Below are 16,145 nucleotides of genomic sequence, written 5' to 3' on the forward strand. Positions count from 1 at the left end.
AAGAATACAAAAGGCTTATGAAATGCCTATGCAATACTTAAAATAGGGGGAGAAAATATTCTAGCATCAGGACACAAATTGCTGCTTCTTTTGTCAATGGAGGGTAACATTTTGGATTATGAAAACTGACAATGATAGCAAAAGGTCAAACAAAGAAATCAACTTGAGACAGCAAATACAGACTGGCATCCTATTCAACCTGAGGCAGAACTTTGTTTAAAGAATTCAGACCATTCTTTATCAGCAGTTCCTCCATTTCAGATGTTCAAATGCAGGCATTTATCCCTGTAGCTACTCCTGTCAAAGACTTCCCTGCTATAAACTGTCTGCACCTGTATCCTAAGGCAATGACTGCTATTGCTCAGCGGAAAGCTGTTCAGTTGGTTGGATGACACCAGGTATGAGATCTAACTCTATTCTTCCTCTGACCTGCAATATCTGTCACTGTGAGATCAAAGAACAGGGGGGCTCAATATGTCAAGTCTATTAGTTTGACAGATGGACAAAGATCGTTAAGTAAAATGTACTATAAACTTACAGTTGTAAACAGATATTCCAGTATATTAAATAAAACAGAAGAACTGGAAACAAAGTGTTAAAATACATCATTATAATATCAAAAAACCCCAAAACACAAGTGTTTGTGGAGGGGAAAGAGAGGGCATGGACAAATAACAACTCATGGTCCATGGTAGAACACCATAAATTGTTACTTGGAACTAAGGTACACTGGTGTGTCTGATAAAGTTTTGTATCTGTAAGATTGAGTAGCCATCCATTCTTCCCTCTCAATTTTTATTCTCTTTACCACATAAAGCCTGACTGTTAATAAGACATACAATTAGCAAGTAAAGATAAGCAGCAAATTATATCTTAAAGTCACCATTAACTTCGGACTCAAGTCCAAAATTATCAGGTCACTTCTTTAAAATATTCTTTAGTTACATGCATATATGTGTGTGTGTACATACATCACATTCAAGCCTTAACTGCATCCTTTACCAAGCATAATGCATAAAAAGTCAACTGAATGCAGGGATGGAATATTGCTCAAATTCATGAAACACATTTATTGTGCTAAGAAGATTATTTCAGAAAGTACGTATCATTTAATTATGAAGTAAATGATGGATGTCCCTTTCTAAAAACCCAACAAAACTTTACACACACAAAAAAACCCAACATACATCTGGAGAAAATGGAACTGGGTAACAGTATTAGCAATATAAATGGTAACAACTATTTCAAGAACTAGCATATGAAGTCTTCTATGACCATCACTATATGATGGTCCTTGGAGCTCAGACACTGAAATTCATTAGTTTACGTATGTTAAAAACTTATCTGATTGCCAAAAAAAGAAATATGTTTGTGCCATCACTAGTGGATGTAAAAGCACTCTTTACCATTTACAACCCCCTGAGGTAGTATTAGATATAAACTAAGGAGGAAAGAAAAAAAATTGGAAAGGATAACAGATCAACTGCCTGCAAAGCTGAACAATTCTGTCAAACCAGTCACCATTATGAAGTGCTTCTTTCATTCAAGCATTACTGAGTAAAACAACTTTAAAGGGGGGAAAAAAAAAAGGTGTAATTTCAAAGAAGAGAGAACTCCGGAACCCACTGTCATGGAAAGGATTTTGCTGCTGGGTATTCTGTGATGTGATTGTCACATAGGCACAAGTCAAGCATGAACCTGTTCTTTCACACCAAAAGAGTTTTTGTTCTGTTAAAAATGAGTATAGAAATCAATAAATGGCCCATTTAAATCCTTTCTCTCACCAACACCCATGTGCATATTCTTAAACATTAACTTTATGAACCTGAGACAGGAAACAAGCTTCAAGCTACTGAAAACATATCGTTTTAAACTACCAATAAATCATATGGTACTAAAAATGTAATCTACCCATGCTGCATATCTTATTTTTTTGTGTATAATAAAGGAAATCACTGTTTCTGTTCCCACGTTCTTCATTTATGATGACAGATTTTAGTCAGCATTGCAGTGTCTCACAAAGAAGCCTGAAATCATTTCACTGCAAATATTTCTTCCATGCCAATTCTGTGGATCATTAATGCTGTGTCTAGTTTTCATTATTCAAGGACTCAGCTCACAGCTTCTTTCATCCTGCCTTCCCTTCCTTCTTTATGCCATTCCCCACCTGGCTGCTGGCTAATATAGAATTTTCTGCTGCTTCTGCACCACTGCTTTACCTCTTTTTCAGCATATGCATTTTTATTTACTCTTTCTCCAAAATCCATTTTGGGATGAATGGGGAAAAAAATAGTGTAGTTACTATAGAAACATGTTTTTTTTTAATTTAAATTTAACATAATTTTACATACATATATGCCATATATTATATTTATACATATATATGCTACCCCTACACAGTAACTAATATTACATCTTGTAACAAATATTACACATCAGGCTCTGCAGTCATTACTGCACTGCAGCTCTCGGGGATTATTCAGGAAGTAGAAACCACTTTCACTGCAACACTTACCTCCTTTGGGATAATGAGATGGTGAAACAGTAAAATCCATCTTATCCTTCAGATCATCTTCATTTTCCTTCTCCCACTGCAAGCCTATCTTTTCCCAGTAAGTCCAAGCCAGTTTCCTAGACATAAAATAAGAGCTTTATACCATCATGCCCCCCAAATTAAAAACTTCTAAAATGGGACTTCTGGAAAAATCTGACTTCTTAAATTCAGCTGGAAGGATGAGAAGCATTCCTGCCATTTAACCCAGGCACATTGAGAGTTTATGCTTCTTTTGTACTCAGTGGACAGAGGTCACCTCTTCCGAAGGATAATTCTGTCTCTGTCTACCTCTCTGTCTTCGTCTCTCTCATACTTACTTGAATGTAGCATAGAAGAATAATATAACCAAAGTTACTGAGGATAATGCTGTCATCTTGGGCTTAAGAAAAACCAAAGAAACAAACCCCTTGGATGGGTTTTCTTCCTCCAAGCAATACATCTGTGAACATAGAAACACTTCCACATACGACAACTACATGGGGGGGGGGGGAGAGAAATTTTCTGCTTACGTATTTTCAGGAATTTCATCAGTAAAGCTGCCAAGTAACAAAGGGATCAACTTGTGAAAATATGAGTATCTGTCTCGTAGGTGCAACAACCATTCTCCGATGACAGTTGTTACAGCGTGACGAACCTACACGGATACAAAAAGACTATTTTAAATATACCAAGAAAATACCAGAAAAATTAAAAAATAGTATTTACTTTTGGTATATAAGACTTGGTAAAGTGCATCAGTAGTCTCAGAAGAAGTTACAATAACAGAGGATTTCCACACTGCAGCAAGCAACTTACGTAATATGCAAGGTATCACGCTCCCTCTTGTTTTCTCACTCTGGCTTTATTAATCTTAGACTATTTGCTGCACAAAAGCACGTCTCCAAGAGAAAAAACAAGATACAAACCTAACTCAGGAAACTCCTAAATTCTCATGTTTGGTATCTCTCTGAGAATATATGAAATGTACATTTCTTTGAAATTTGAAGCTTTCCAACCATATCTCCAGAAGACAATTTTCTCTGTTCACTACAAAGGAAGCTTCCCTAAATAATGGCAATATACCCACTCAAAAATTAAAGTATTTTAGTTATGATTAAGTTGCACATTTTAAAATTACTGCCTCAATCACATCTTATGAAGGGACCAATATCAGAAGTGTTTGTTAAACACTTGAAAAGGCCACAGAATCAAGTCCCAGGGAGATTTAATGTAAGAATTTAAGACAGAATTGAAGGCAACCATTTAAATAAAAAGATGTCTACAAACATCCACAGCCAGAAGAATTGGACAGCAGATGAATAAGTGGTCAACCTTGGGTTTGGACAGTGTACAACTGGCAAAGCCTGTATGTGACATATTTACATATCTTAATGTAATAAATGAAAGCTGAAAACTGGGAAGGGTGAGGGAGGAAAGCACCAAACAAACCACCCAGAAACAGATAGAAAACAAATCCAGGAGGGGAAAAAAAAAATAAATAAGCACACCTTGGGAATTTCATCAAAAAATCTCTGAGCCAGATGAGACAGAACATCATCCACAGCCTTCCCATTTCCAAACTGTATCACTGCTCCAGTAGCCTGAATTACATCAACACGAACTCGGTAATGCTGGTGCGATATTGTTTGCATTAAGGGTTTTATCAGAGATTCTGACTGCATATGGAAGTGCTCTGTTAGGGTAGAGAGACAGAAACTTCAAGTGTGCCTTTCTCTCTGCATGTGACAGATCTTGAGTAACATGATTTCTGTAACAGTATGAACAGCAGCCTGATTACTGTTGCTGCATTTGCGTGGCACACAAGTTTATCTTTATACTATATTAGAGCTGAATGCTAGCCCACGTGCCCTCCCCTAACCTCCTCCTCCCACTATTACCCACGTGTTGTAACAGCTTAGCATCCATGCCTGGTACAGCCTTTCTCCAACGTATCCTCCAAGGCCTGAGGAGTACAGCTGTGAGGATGTGTGCAACTTCTCATCTCTCTCCCTCTCAAGCTTGCATCCCTACAACCTCCTACCGGTCCCCACCTCAGCCCGTGTCACCCCAGGAGACTGGAGGCTCACATTAGCCCTCTGTTCCCCTCTTTGTCCATCCCTACACCCCACCTGGCATCGCCTGGGCGCAGGCCACAGCGCTCCTGCAACTTTCACGCCTGACCTCGGCATAGCTGTCGAGGAGCGTGGTCTGGAGGATGCGGATAACATCGCTGAGGTAGGGGGCCATGGAGGCCCCGCACCGCAGCAGCAGGAGGCTCAAGAGCTGAACTAGGCCGAGGCGCAACTCCTCGCTGGGCTCGAAGCCCTGCGGCGGGCAGAGGCGCTGGGCCAGCAACGGCAAGAGGACGGGCAGCGCCTCGCCGGGCGGGTCGCCGTGACTGACCCCGTGGCAGAGCAGCTGGAGGGCGAGCTCCCGGCACCGCTCCGCCGCGTCCCCCGCCACGCAGCGCGCCAGCTGCCGTAACAGCTGCGCCCCGAAAACCTCCTGCACCACGGCGTCCGAGAGCGGCCGCTCCAGCACCTCGGCGCGGATGGCCTCCAGCGCCCGCAGCCGCGCCGCCCGGCCGCAGTCGGGCTGCTGCAGGCAGCTCAGCTGCCGGCTCACGGCCTGCGCCACCTCGGCCGCCCCGACCGCCGCCATGCTTGCCTGTCGCTACGGAAATGGCGTTACTAAGGACGCGCGAGGCTTTTACGACGATGGCCGAGCGCTTTACAGCTTTGCACACCGACGGCGGTGGGGTGGGCATTGGTTGACAGAACGGGACGGCTCCGCTCTCGCTGCGTCTCCGCCGCGCTGAGGGGACGTCCCAGGCCCCGCAGCAAAGCACCGAGGAGGCAGGGCGGTAGTTTCAGCAGGTATGGTAGCGTCCAGCAGCATAGGAACCCGTTATTCGTATGTCGCGGGGAGAACGGAGACGCAAACCTGAGGGAAAACCCCCGGGTGCCCGTAGATGATGAAAGGGCTGAGGGGAAAGGCTGAGGGGACCGGCGCGGGGAGATGTTACCCTGTGGAAACTTCCACAGGTAAGATGCTACTTGCATCACTTCTCCCTTCTTTTTTTTTTCTCTGGAGGGATCAATACTGCAGTGGCAGCAGTGTTACCATTTTTACCAGTTCCTGTAACAGCCTCATGTAATTTTTAGTGTTCATTTGTATTAATATATATATTGTGTTTATACTGTACTTATGTGCACTTTACACAACATGACATTTTGTGTGCTGTTCTGATGGCTGTGATCAGCATACCTCAAACCAAAAAGGTCGCCAGGGTTCTTTTCTTGAGTACTCATGTTTGAAGTGCAATAAACTACAGAACTAATTCAAATTATTCTTTTAAAATCAGAATCACAGAATGGTTTGGGTTATAAAGGACCGTAAAGCCCATCTAGTTCCAGTCCACTGCCACAAGCAGGGACAACCTTCCACTAGTCTGAGGTGCTCAAAGCTGTCCAGCCTGGCCTTGAAGACTTCATAGCAGTCTATTCTCTTGTTATGCCGCTCTTCACTTGACTGCGAACCTTTCGAGTCTTTTTTCACCCTTTATTCTGTGGGAGCCACAAGTGTGAGCTCCCTAGGAGCAGAGGAAATACTAACGTGTATTGGAGCATTCCTGACAGCACACACGGGCACCTGGCCCAGCAAAGGTGCTGGCCCTTGGCTGAGCCCCGTGTGTGACCACACTCCTTACGGACCTTGGATGGATGTGCTCCTGGCTGTGATGATTTGCTCTAAATGCCCAAGTGACCAGTTTGGTGAGATGTCCTTCCTGAGCTACGGAGTGCAACAGGCCTGGCGGCCCCTGGGCCATGGAGAGCACTGGGGCTGTGCCCTCCTACCTTGACTCATCAGCCCATCCTTCATGGCCAGGCCACCTTTCAAGGTCAGGCTGTCGTCTGTGGCCAGCCCATCCTTCATGGCTAACCTGTTCTTCTTGGCAAAGCAACATTTCACAGCTAGGCTATTGTCCTTTGTGGACAGCCCATCCTTCATGATTTGGCCACCTTTTGTGGTCAGGCTGTCATCTGTGGACAGCCCATCCTTCATGGCCAACCTGTTATTCTTGGCAAGGCAGCATTTCACAGCTGGGCTATTGTCCTTTGTGGACAGCCCATCCTTCATGATTTGGCCACCTTTCATGGTCAGCCCACCCTTTGTGGCCAAGCTGTTGTCCTTCGTGTCCAGCCTGTGCTTAATAGTCAGGCCACCTTTCGTGGCCAGCTCATCTTTTGTGGCCAGGCCACATTTCATGGCCAGCCTGTCCTTCATGGCCATTCCCATCCTTCATGGCCAGGCCACCTTTCCTGTCCTGCCCATCCTTTGTGGCGAGGTGTCTCTTTCATGGCCATGCCTATCCTTCGTGGCCACGCCGTGGTCGTTTGTGTCAGCCCGTACCCGGCGACCAGGCCTGTCCTTCGAGGCCAGCCCGCCCCCAGTGCGGCGGGCAGGGCAGCCGCTGAGGTGCGGGCCCGTTCGGGCCGCCTCTCCCGCGGAGGCGGCGGGAAGGCCGCGCCCGCCGGTGAGTGACGGCGGCGGCGGGACTTCCTGCGGGCGGGCGGGCGAGCGGCAGCAGGGTCGGAGCTTTTGTGCGGGAGCAGCGGGGTGCGGGTCCCCGGGCGGGCAGCGAGGAGAGGCGACGGCGGCTGCAGTGCGGATACCGTCAGGGGAGGCCTTTTCTCCGCCTCCACTGCCGGGGAAGGATTGAGGTGCCGCCACCGCTCAGCCATCTCCAGCCATCAGGTATTTACCGGCCCTTCCGTCCCGCGCCGCCCTCGGCGCTCCCCCGGCAGCGGCCGGGAGCGGAGCCTGGTGCAGGGGAGGCAGGGACGGGCCGATCCCCCAGATGGGGCTCGGGGGATGCGCTGCTGGGGGCCGCCCGGCCGGGGCCGGGGCCGCCTCCTTGGCGCTCTCCCGCCCCCCGGGGCCTGCCCCGCTGCCCGCCGTGTGCGCTCCACGCCGTCCCGTTCAGCCCCGGAGCTCCAGCGTTCCGGGCAGGGAAGGCCGGTGGAAAAGCTGCTGTCGCGGATTGTGGTTTGTAAAGGAGCGGGCGTATGCTCGCTGAGGGCAATAAAAGAGGGGTTTGGGGTTGTTTTCTTCCCCAGTTGCCGAACCTCCCCTTGAACGGCTCTGCCGCTTCCTTCCAGTCTCTCCCGGGACCTGTAACGGTCGCTTGCTGTGAATGGGGGAGAAATTAAAATTTACCAGAAAACTGGTGATGGGGAGGGAGTCCCCAAGGGAATAGAAAACCTAGGCTTTACACTGTCATTTAATAGCTGTCTTTGAAACTCATGGCCTTGTGTGATTAATTGCACCGTTTTTTCCCAAAGGTTGGCCACCATCTGGGAGTTAAAAGCCTCTTTTTGTACTTACTGGTGTGTTGATTGTACAAAGATGACACATTTCAGCATTTCCACATGCAACTCCAGAACATTAAAACCTTCAGAGCTGATAGCTCTTGAATAGGCAACAGGCAATATGAAAATGTATTTGCTCCCTCAGATCTCCCTGAACAAAGGATTTGGGAACTGTCTCTTATCTCTTTCTTGCACCATTTTCTTACCTAGGTCTGTTTTCTGTTTACAAGCCTGAAGATGGCTGCTGCTTCTTCGTGCAGTGTTGAAGAAGATGAGAGCCTGAAGGGATGTGAACTCTATGTTCAGAAGCATAACATCCAACAGATTTTAAAAGAGTGTATTGTAAACCTTTGCATAGCAAAGCCAGACCGGCCCATGAAGTTCCTCAGAGAACACTTTGAAAAATTAGAAAAGGTCAGTGATTTTCAGGTGATTTGTGATTTTTCATTTTTAAACTGAAAAAGTTTATTTAAAAAGTTTCAAACATTTTGGTACATTTTTTACTTTAAAATTTTAAATTATCAAGCTGCTGTTAAAAACAGACTCTTAGAAGAAAAAACCCTTACCCTTTCTTTATTTCCTGATGTTTGCTATAATATTTGCTATAATCTAGAATTTTTTGTGCATAACACCAAGGTTATAATTTTTCATCAAACTACACTCGTTAAAAATGACCCGAAGAGTTATCAGCATACTTTGTGTTATTCTACATGGAGTCCTGAACTTTAATCTATGGGAAGAACCTGCCTGCAAAAGCAAAAGTTGCTGTTCCCTGTTTATTCCAGTGTCAGGTGATGTGGTTTCCCCTTCTCCTAAAACTGAACTATATCAGGGAACCAGCAAGTTCTAAAAACCATGGAGCAGTTTGCTGTTTTGTTTTGCTGCTCTTACCCGTCTGCATTGCTTATTCCAGGATCCTCCAACGTGAGATGCTTTCAGAGAGAGACTAAATACACTGTGAATGTCTTCAAAAGCAGCATAGAAGGGGAAATGTTTTAAAACATTCCCAGACAAATCCTACTGGACAAGTCTACTGGTGTCTTTTGCAGGAGGTGCGCGTTGTGTGAGCACAACTTTTCTGGGGATGTGATTCCTCCAGAAATAAATGGAAGCACAGGGCTGCAAGTTGTTGGTTATGTAAGTTCTCAGTCTGCCAGAGACTTTATTAATATACTTAGTTTATGAAGATGATTATTTGCTTTTTTTGGATGAAATGTTTCAGGTTTGTAGGCTTAAGATGCAAATCTTATGCAATTTTTTTCCTTCCAGAGGCAGAATTTTGCAAGGACAGAGCAAGAACAATAATAACTAGTGAATAGTACATAGATCTGATACATTACAAGTGATAAATACATTTTATACATGTCACTGTCCACTTTTCAGGTGGTTTCTTTTTTTATAGGTGAGTATATGCCAAATTTGTGTAGCTTTAAAAAAATGCAAACATTGCCTTTTGGTGGAAGCCCAGTAAGAATGCCTGCAATGTCAGGGAGGGGTAGGATGTACAAGATGTTTTTTAACTGTAATGTTTCTTATTAACACCCCCCCCCCAAAACCTCATAGTTTTGCATGTTCTAAACTTCTGAGAGCCACAACCCATTTCAACAGAGTGAAGTCTGTTGAATTTCCATTATCGTGTTACAAGTTGTTATCCATCTTTGTGTGTGCGATTCTGGACCTCCTGGCAAGAATGACAAACACAAGTTTTGCAAAAAATGTTAAAATATGCCATAGTATTTTAGGATATTCTCCATAGCTGGTGGGATTACTTCAGTTGTTGTACTGAGGGAGTTTCGCTTTATTGATTTAAACGCAGTACACAGAATTGAGATACAAAGGCAGTTTCTACCGTTGAGAAGTTAGATACTCGTAGAATCATAGAATGGTTTGGGTTGGAAAGTACCTTAAGATCATCTGCTTCCAACCCCCCTGCCATGAGCAGGGAAACCGCACACTAAACCATGTCACCAAAGACTCCATCCAGCCTGGCCTTGAACACTGCCAGGGATGGAGCATTCACAGCTTCCTTGGGCAAGCCATTCCAGTGCCTCAGCACCGTAACAGTAAATAACTTCTTCCTTATATCTAACCTAAACTTCCCCTGTTTTAAGTTTGAGCCCATTCTTTTATGTAACTTCCTATTATTTCCCAAAGAATAGCAGATTCCAGAATCTTGTAGCAGAATATCAATCAGAATGCAAATGCAGAAGCTGATGAGTATCACTTGTCTCAAAACAAAAGATAATTTAGAAACAACCAGTCTCAAGGCATTAAGATCAGTGAATATTGTGCTTAGTTTGGAAGGAAATAATCTTGACACCGAGTCTCCAGAGCAGCCTGGGAGCTAAGCTTGCTAGGCCTAAAGGCCTTAGGATGCTTCTGGAGGTTTCCAGCATTGTAATTCTCATTCCTGCAGTGGTTTGACTTTGTTGCTGAACCATCTCTGATGACTTTCTTGAGATGAACTGCGCTGTGGAGGATATTCTGCTCTAGGGTAGTATTTTGACTTGATTGGTTACAGAATAATAGTTGAAGGTTTGTAAAGATAGAGAAATAATTTCCATGAGTTTTATCTTGTTTTTAGAAGAAACTTGTTATATATAGGTACTTTTAAGAATCTTAATGGACTTGTGAATTTGGCAATTGCCCATTAGAGCAGTACACTGATAACGGCACATTCACTATTAGCTCCTCTAACTTTGTTCCTGTACAGCGAGAGGTGTGAAATCTTTAGGTTTAGCACGATTTTCTAACAAAGTCACGTATTTTTCCACCAAAGTGTGATATTTTGGGGTTGTTTTCCAAACTCATTAAAATAGACAACATGCTTCACTGAAGAGAGCAGTAGAATAACAGTTTATCTGTCAAAAAATCATGTGGGCAGTTTGGAGATGAAATGTGGGACATTTTTTGAGTAGTTAAAAAAGGAGCTTATGGAAAATGTGTAGAGCTCGATCCACATCAGTATGTTGGAGCTATCTCAGAGGTGAATACAGAAAAAAAAGTTTATTTCATTGTGCTAATTCTTAACTACATCCCATAAAATCAACTTAGAAAAGCAAGATTTATTATCATATGCAAGATCAGATCATAAATGCTCTTCACCTTACTTCTGATGACATCAGCGTCAGGTCCACTGCCTTCAGCCTGCATCTGTACTGCTGAATGAAAAAGGGCCTAACCCCTGACCCCATAACACTAACTGGCCCCAAACATTATTCTTGGGTCTAACACATCTAGGAGCAGGTTTGTTTTGGCAGGAGTGAGTACGAGCGGCTCAGAACAGAGCCAGGGAATGAGCTAAGAGTTGAGGGATGTGGACTGTCCTGGGCTAGTATTCAGGTCCAAGGCTGGGCCATTTATTTCACAGTATAGACATGGCCTGAGAGAGCTGTAAAGTGAGAACATGAATAAACACTTAGGAATAAAGTGCAAGAGGTTGAGATTTGATGTTTGATTCCACAGTCATCGTTTTCAGATGGAGAAGTGCCATGGTTAGAATGAAATGCCTGATGCCTTTTTAAGTTTTCAGCTTATTTGTATCAAGTACAATATTAAAAAACATCCCTCTGAAAACAGTTGGAGGACATTGATGTTTTTCTGTTCACTTAATACTGGTAGGACCTGCTTGTCTTAACATGCCAGTAACTGCTGGGAATCAGCCTAAGTTTCTATATTCTGAAGTTTGCAAGTCAGTTTTCACATGCTGTGACTTACAAACTTCAAAATCTACTCTGATCACATTAACAGATAATTTGTTAAAATCTTTAACATTCCACTGAGCACAGAAAAAGAGTAGAAAACAGTTTAGATACCTTAGATTTCCAGAATTACATTATGTTTTCTTTCGAATAATTTGTTTTATATTCCCTGTGACCTTACAGAGCTTCTTGTTGGTGGATGGAGTGAGAAAAACCTTTCCCTTAGGGGTATTAATTGGTTTTTTTAGAGTTTGGGAATAGATGTTAGCTAAGAAACTGTGGCATTATTTTAACAGCTGTAATTATGTTCTGTTTACATGAGGGCTAAGAAAGATGTAGCAGGAAAAAATGGAACCCATCTTTTATCTCTAGTTCTTACCTTATGTAAAGAAGTTAATTACTAAGAAATTACAGGCAAAGCCTTGTGTTTTCAGCTATACTGAGACTGCAAAAGTTTCATTAGTGTCAGGCTGTTTAGTGTGGTGATTATATGATCAGAGGTGGAGTTGTCTTGCCAGGCTAAGTTAGACTGTTTTCAGCAGAAAAAAGGTACTAACAAAGGGTGGAACTAATGAAGAAAATGACACAAAAGAAGGAGGATCAGCAGGAACCTGCAGGATATGTTTAGGCAGTACAAAGTACTTTGCTGAAGTAATTTTGCATGCAGTGTATTTGAGAGCTGTGGCTTTGCTGGCTGGGCCAGGTGGTTTTTGCTGATGCCTCCTGGGCGCCTTCATTCTGGGCTCCTGGTCCCTTCATTGCCCTGTGCACATACAAGAAATACTGTATTGCACATACTGAACTTACTGTCTTGGATTCCTGTGGATTGGGAGTGGCCTTATGGACCTAGGCTGCTGCTGCATGTCTTAAGGTGCCATCCAGAAATACAAGTTTATAAAAAACCTGAATTCTACTGTCTGTAATTAGCTAAAGCAAGATAGGATTATTTGTGTAGCTCCATCTGGTGATATTAGACAGTATTGCGCATAGACCTGATCAGGCATTTGTGTGCCAGGTTTGCTGTAAACTAGGACTGAGAAGCAACTGTCTACTAAACTACAAATTCATTTACTGTTAGTAAAATACAGTTTATTTATTTAGCATAAAGAGTTTCAGAAACAAAGGTTTTTGAGCATCAAAATTTGAGCATCAGGATTTTCTTCTGCAGCAGTCGTCTCTCCCAGGATTTACATTTTGTCACAACAAGAAAATGTTCAATCAGTAATTTCCACCAGAACCTTTCCAAAACAATGAAATTCATTCTTACAAGCAAAGGTGATTATGCATAGTAAAACTCATTCCTTTAAGATAAGCTGGGGAAAGGTTATGGATTGGAAGGGAAATCCTACAGTGGAAGAACTATAAAAAATGCATTAACTAAGCAGTTTGATAAAGATGAATAAGATACTTCTGTATCTCTCAAAGCTTGTAAAGCAGTTGGGCAGTATCTGCCTGATGGTCAGAAATGTTGCTAAAGTATGTGGGAACATACCTGAGCTACTTGAGATGCTGACAGCAACACAGCGGTGGGAATGCTGGGTGCCTGTGTTGTGTGACTGCGGTTCTGGGTAGGCTTGGGCGGCCTCTGCTCCTACCCCTCCTCTGGTATCAGAACCAGGGAGAGCTGATTGAAAATCAGCTCAGGTGAGACCTCTGTGATTGCTGTAGTCAGCCACAAGCAGTGTTATAAGAGGTGGCAGTTTTATTGGGAATAGGTAAAAGGAAAAACTAGGTGAATTTTTAAGACCCCTCAGGTGAACTTTCACAAATGCGGGAGGTTTAAAAAAGGGTGGAGGATGAAGGAAATAAGAAAGAAGAAGAAAGTTTTTTCCTAAGAAATAAGATTGGTTATAGGTGAAGCTGTGCTCTTACAAGCCTGTGCATAGCACATTAGGGCACCACTGAACTCCCTGTTTGCTTTGTTTGTCTAGAAGTGTGAGTAGCTTTCCCAATCTCAAATTCAGAAACTAATGAAATGGAGTTCAGCGATGAAATGAGAAGGGCAGTCTCCTTGGATGTTGTCTGTCGTGGTTTAAGCCCAGCCTGTCAATTCAGCCACGCAGCCCTCACTCACTCCCTCCCTTTCCTCCCCCCACTCCCAAAGGGATGGGGAGGAGAATCAAAAGAATGTAACTCCCATGGATTGAGATAAGAACACTCCAGTAACTAAGGTATAACACAAAACCACCGCTGCTGCCACCAATAATAATAATGATAAGGGAAATAACAAGGGAAGACAACACAGCCGCTCACCACCCCCTGACCGATACCCAGCCTGACCCGAGCAGTGATCTAACCCTTCCGGGTAACTGCCCTCAGTTTATATAGTGGGCATGACGTGCTGTGGTATGGAATACCTCTTTGGTTAGTTTGGATCAGGTGTCCTGTCTCTGCTTCCTCCCGGCTTCCCCTCCTCCCTGACAGAGCATAAGACTCAGAAAGTCCTTGGTCAGAGTAAACATTACTGAGCACCAACTGAAACCATTGGTGTTATCAGCGCTGTTCCCAGCCTGAAAGTCAAAACCACAGCACTGCACCAGCTACTAAGAAGGAGAAAAATGACTGCTACTGCTGAACCCAGGACATGTCTTTGTTTCACATCTCAAGCTATCATGTTTTACATTCATCAGGATACTTAATCCATGTTAATCTTTAAGCATCTAGGTGGCTTTAAAGAAACAGCTTTGTAATTAGCTTTAACACATGAATGAAATACCTTGCAAGTTGGTGTAAGGTTAAAAAAGGCACTGGGTCAGGCACTGTCTGATGGGAGATTTCACTGAATCACAGAAGACTTGGGAAAGCTCTTGATAGTAATGGGCCTTTACTGCTAGGAACGGGTACATAGACATATTTGCCTTCAACAGACTGCAGCCTTTTGTAGGCTCCCAAACAGATGTGGAATCCATCAAACCTTATTTTACCAATCAATTTTTGAAAAATAATTTGCCTGGGTTTAAATCCTGTCTGTGTTGGAGTCTGTGGTTGCAGAATTTGTTGAGTAGCTACCTCCTGCTTGTCTGCAGCTCAGCAAATCCTTCACTAATCTTTTGAGAGGCTGGGCAGACTACGTAGCAATTTATCTTGGACAAAGTAGAACTCCATGTGCAGGGATGTGGGTGTTTTGAGGCTGTACTCAAAGTTCCTCCTTGTTCTTTGAGTTTTACAGAGCTCAGGCAAGGTGCTCTGACAGCTAGTGACCTTTTCCATTACAAATGATTGCTGAGCCAAGGCAAGTCAGTAGCTTTTCTGGAAGGCACCAGATGATCTTCAAAATTACTTCTTTTTATTCTCTTTCAGTTGTAGGAGGTGACTCAAGAAGCAGAGGTAGTTGGGCCTTTTCTGTCTTCCCACAGTAATTATTTTAAACTGAGGGGCATACCAAATAGGAATGACAGCAAGGAGAAAGTCTGTGTAAAAAATGGTACAAATCAAACCAGATTTCCAATATGAGGATGAATTTTTGTTTTGCCTTTTTTTTCTTTAGTTTCCAAATAGTTCCTTGTTAACATTCTCCTAATGAGAAATGACTTTTTATTTGAGATACCTTTTTAATTCTGCATGAATTCATTTTAATTAGACACATAGAATGGGTCTTGAGACTGTCAGGCTGGACAGCAGTAACACTGGGTGTAGAACTGCAGTTTTTGTAACAGATTTAAGATTGTTTGTGATTTAACTTTGTTTCAGTTAAGAAAAGGACCTTAGATTTGGATGCTGGAGAGGGATTCTTCATCAGGGACTGTAGTGATAGGACAAGAGGTAATGGGTTTAAACTTAAAACAGGGAAAGTTCAGGTTAGATATAAGAAAAAAGTTGTTTACTATGAGAGTGGTGAGGCACTGGAACAGGTTGCCCAAAGAAGTGGTAAATGCTCCATCCCTGGCAGTGTTCAAGGCCAGGCTGGACAGAGCCTTGGGTGACGTGGTCTAGGGTGAGGTGTCCCTGCCCATGGCAGGGGTTTGAACTAGGTGATCTTAAGGTCCTTTCTAACCTTAGCTATTCTTTAATTCTATGATTTTGAAATGTTATAAGGGGGGGAAATTAACTGCTTTCCAGTGTGCTGTGCTGAGGTCTGTGCCTCTGGGGTTGCCTGCTTGGCAGCATGTGTTGAAGCTATACTCTGTACAGCTTTGTAAGCTCAAGCTCTTGATGTTCTGTAACTCCCAGGAGCTCAGCCCGCCAGCTCCATCACCTCTGGGCAAGACACTAGGGAACTCCGAGAGCTATGGGAAACTTGAAATAAAAACATGGCCAGGATTATTTATCTTTGATTAACTGGCAAATTGTGAAAAACAAAAATACTACCTGAGCTGTAAGCATCCCACTGAAGGGTTAAGGGACACATGGATTCCTGCTGAGCATGCAGTTCAAATTGCTGTCTAGCCCTAATACCCCTGTTCCAATGAAGGCACTCGGCACACCAGAGTTGTTTTGGGTTTCAAAAATGAAATGCATATGGAAGGGAAGAGGATGAAAGAGAGAGAGAAAGGCTGAGTGTATGTTTAAGATGAGTAGCCCAGCACACATATTTTCATA

The 16,145-nt window shown here is 43.5% G+C and overlaps 2 protein-coding genes across 5 annotated transcripts in view; one reads left to right on the plus strand and one right to left on the minus strand.

Moving 5' to 3' along the window:
• The window catches only part of DNAAF5 (dynein axonemal assembly factor 5), a gene marked incomplete at its 5' end in the record, with an annotated part of 29,702 nt that extends 24,508 nt beyond the window's left edge, over nucleotides 1-5,194 (minus strand). The window contains 4 exons of the mRNA XM_080619101.1: nucleotides 2,516-2,631; nucleotides 3,064-3,188; nucleotides 4,042-4,226; nucleotides 4,663-5,194. Of these exons, the coding sequence (XP_080475227.1) occupies nucleotides 2,516-2,631; nucleotides 3,064-3,188; nucleotides 4,042-4,226; nucleotides 4,663-5,194 (958 nt within the window). The remainder of the gene's footprint in view (nucleotides 1-2,515; nucleotides 2,632-3,063; nucleotides 3,189-4,041; nucleotides 4,227-4,662) is intronic.
• A 91-nt stretch (nucleotides 5,195-5,285) lies between these two features.
• Nucleotides 5,286-16,145, plus strand: part of PRKAR1B (protein kinase cAMP-dependent type I regulatory subunit beta) — a 103,250-nt gene continuing 92,390 nt past the window's right edge. For 3 of the 4 annotated variants that reach the window (XM_080617848.1, XM_080617850.1, XM_080617851.1), the window contains exons 1-2: nucleotides 5,286-5,409; nucleotides 8,116-8,319. In XM_080617848.1, the coding sequence (XP_080473974.1) occupies nucleotides 8,143-8,319 (177 nt within the window). In that variant the 5' untranslated portion in view covers nucleotides 5,286-5,409; nucleotides 8,116-8,142. Of the gene's footprint in view, nucleotides 5,410-7,184; nucleotides 7,292-8,115; nucleotides 8,320-16,145 lie in introns of those variants that run through there. The other variant, XM_080617849.1, reaches the window with a different exon arrangement.

Source organism: Psittacula echo (assembly GCF_963264785.1).
Source record: "Psittacula echo genome assembly, chromosome: 5".
In the NCBI taxonomy this organism is placed as follows: domain Eukaryota; kingdom Metazoa; phylum Chordata; class Aves; order Psittaciformes; family Psittacidae; genus Psittacula; species Psittacula echo.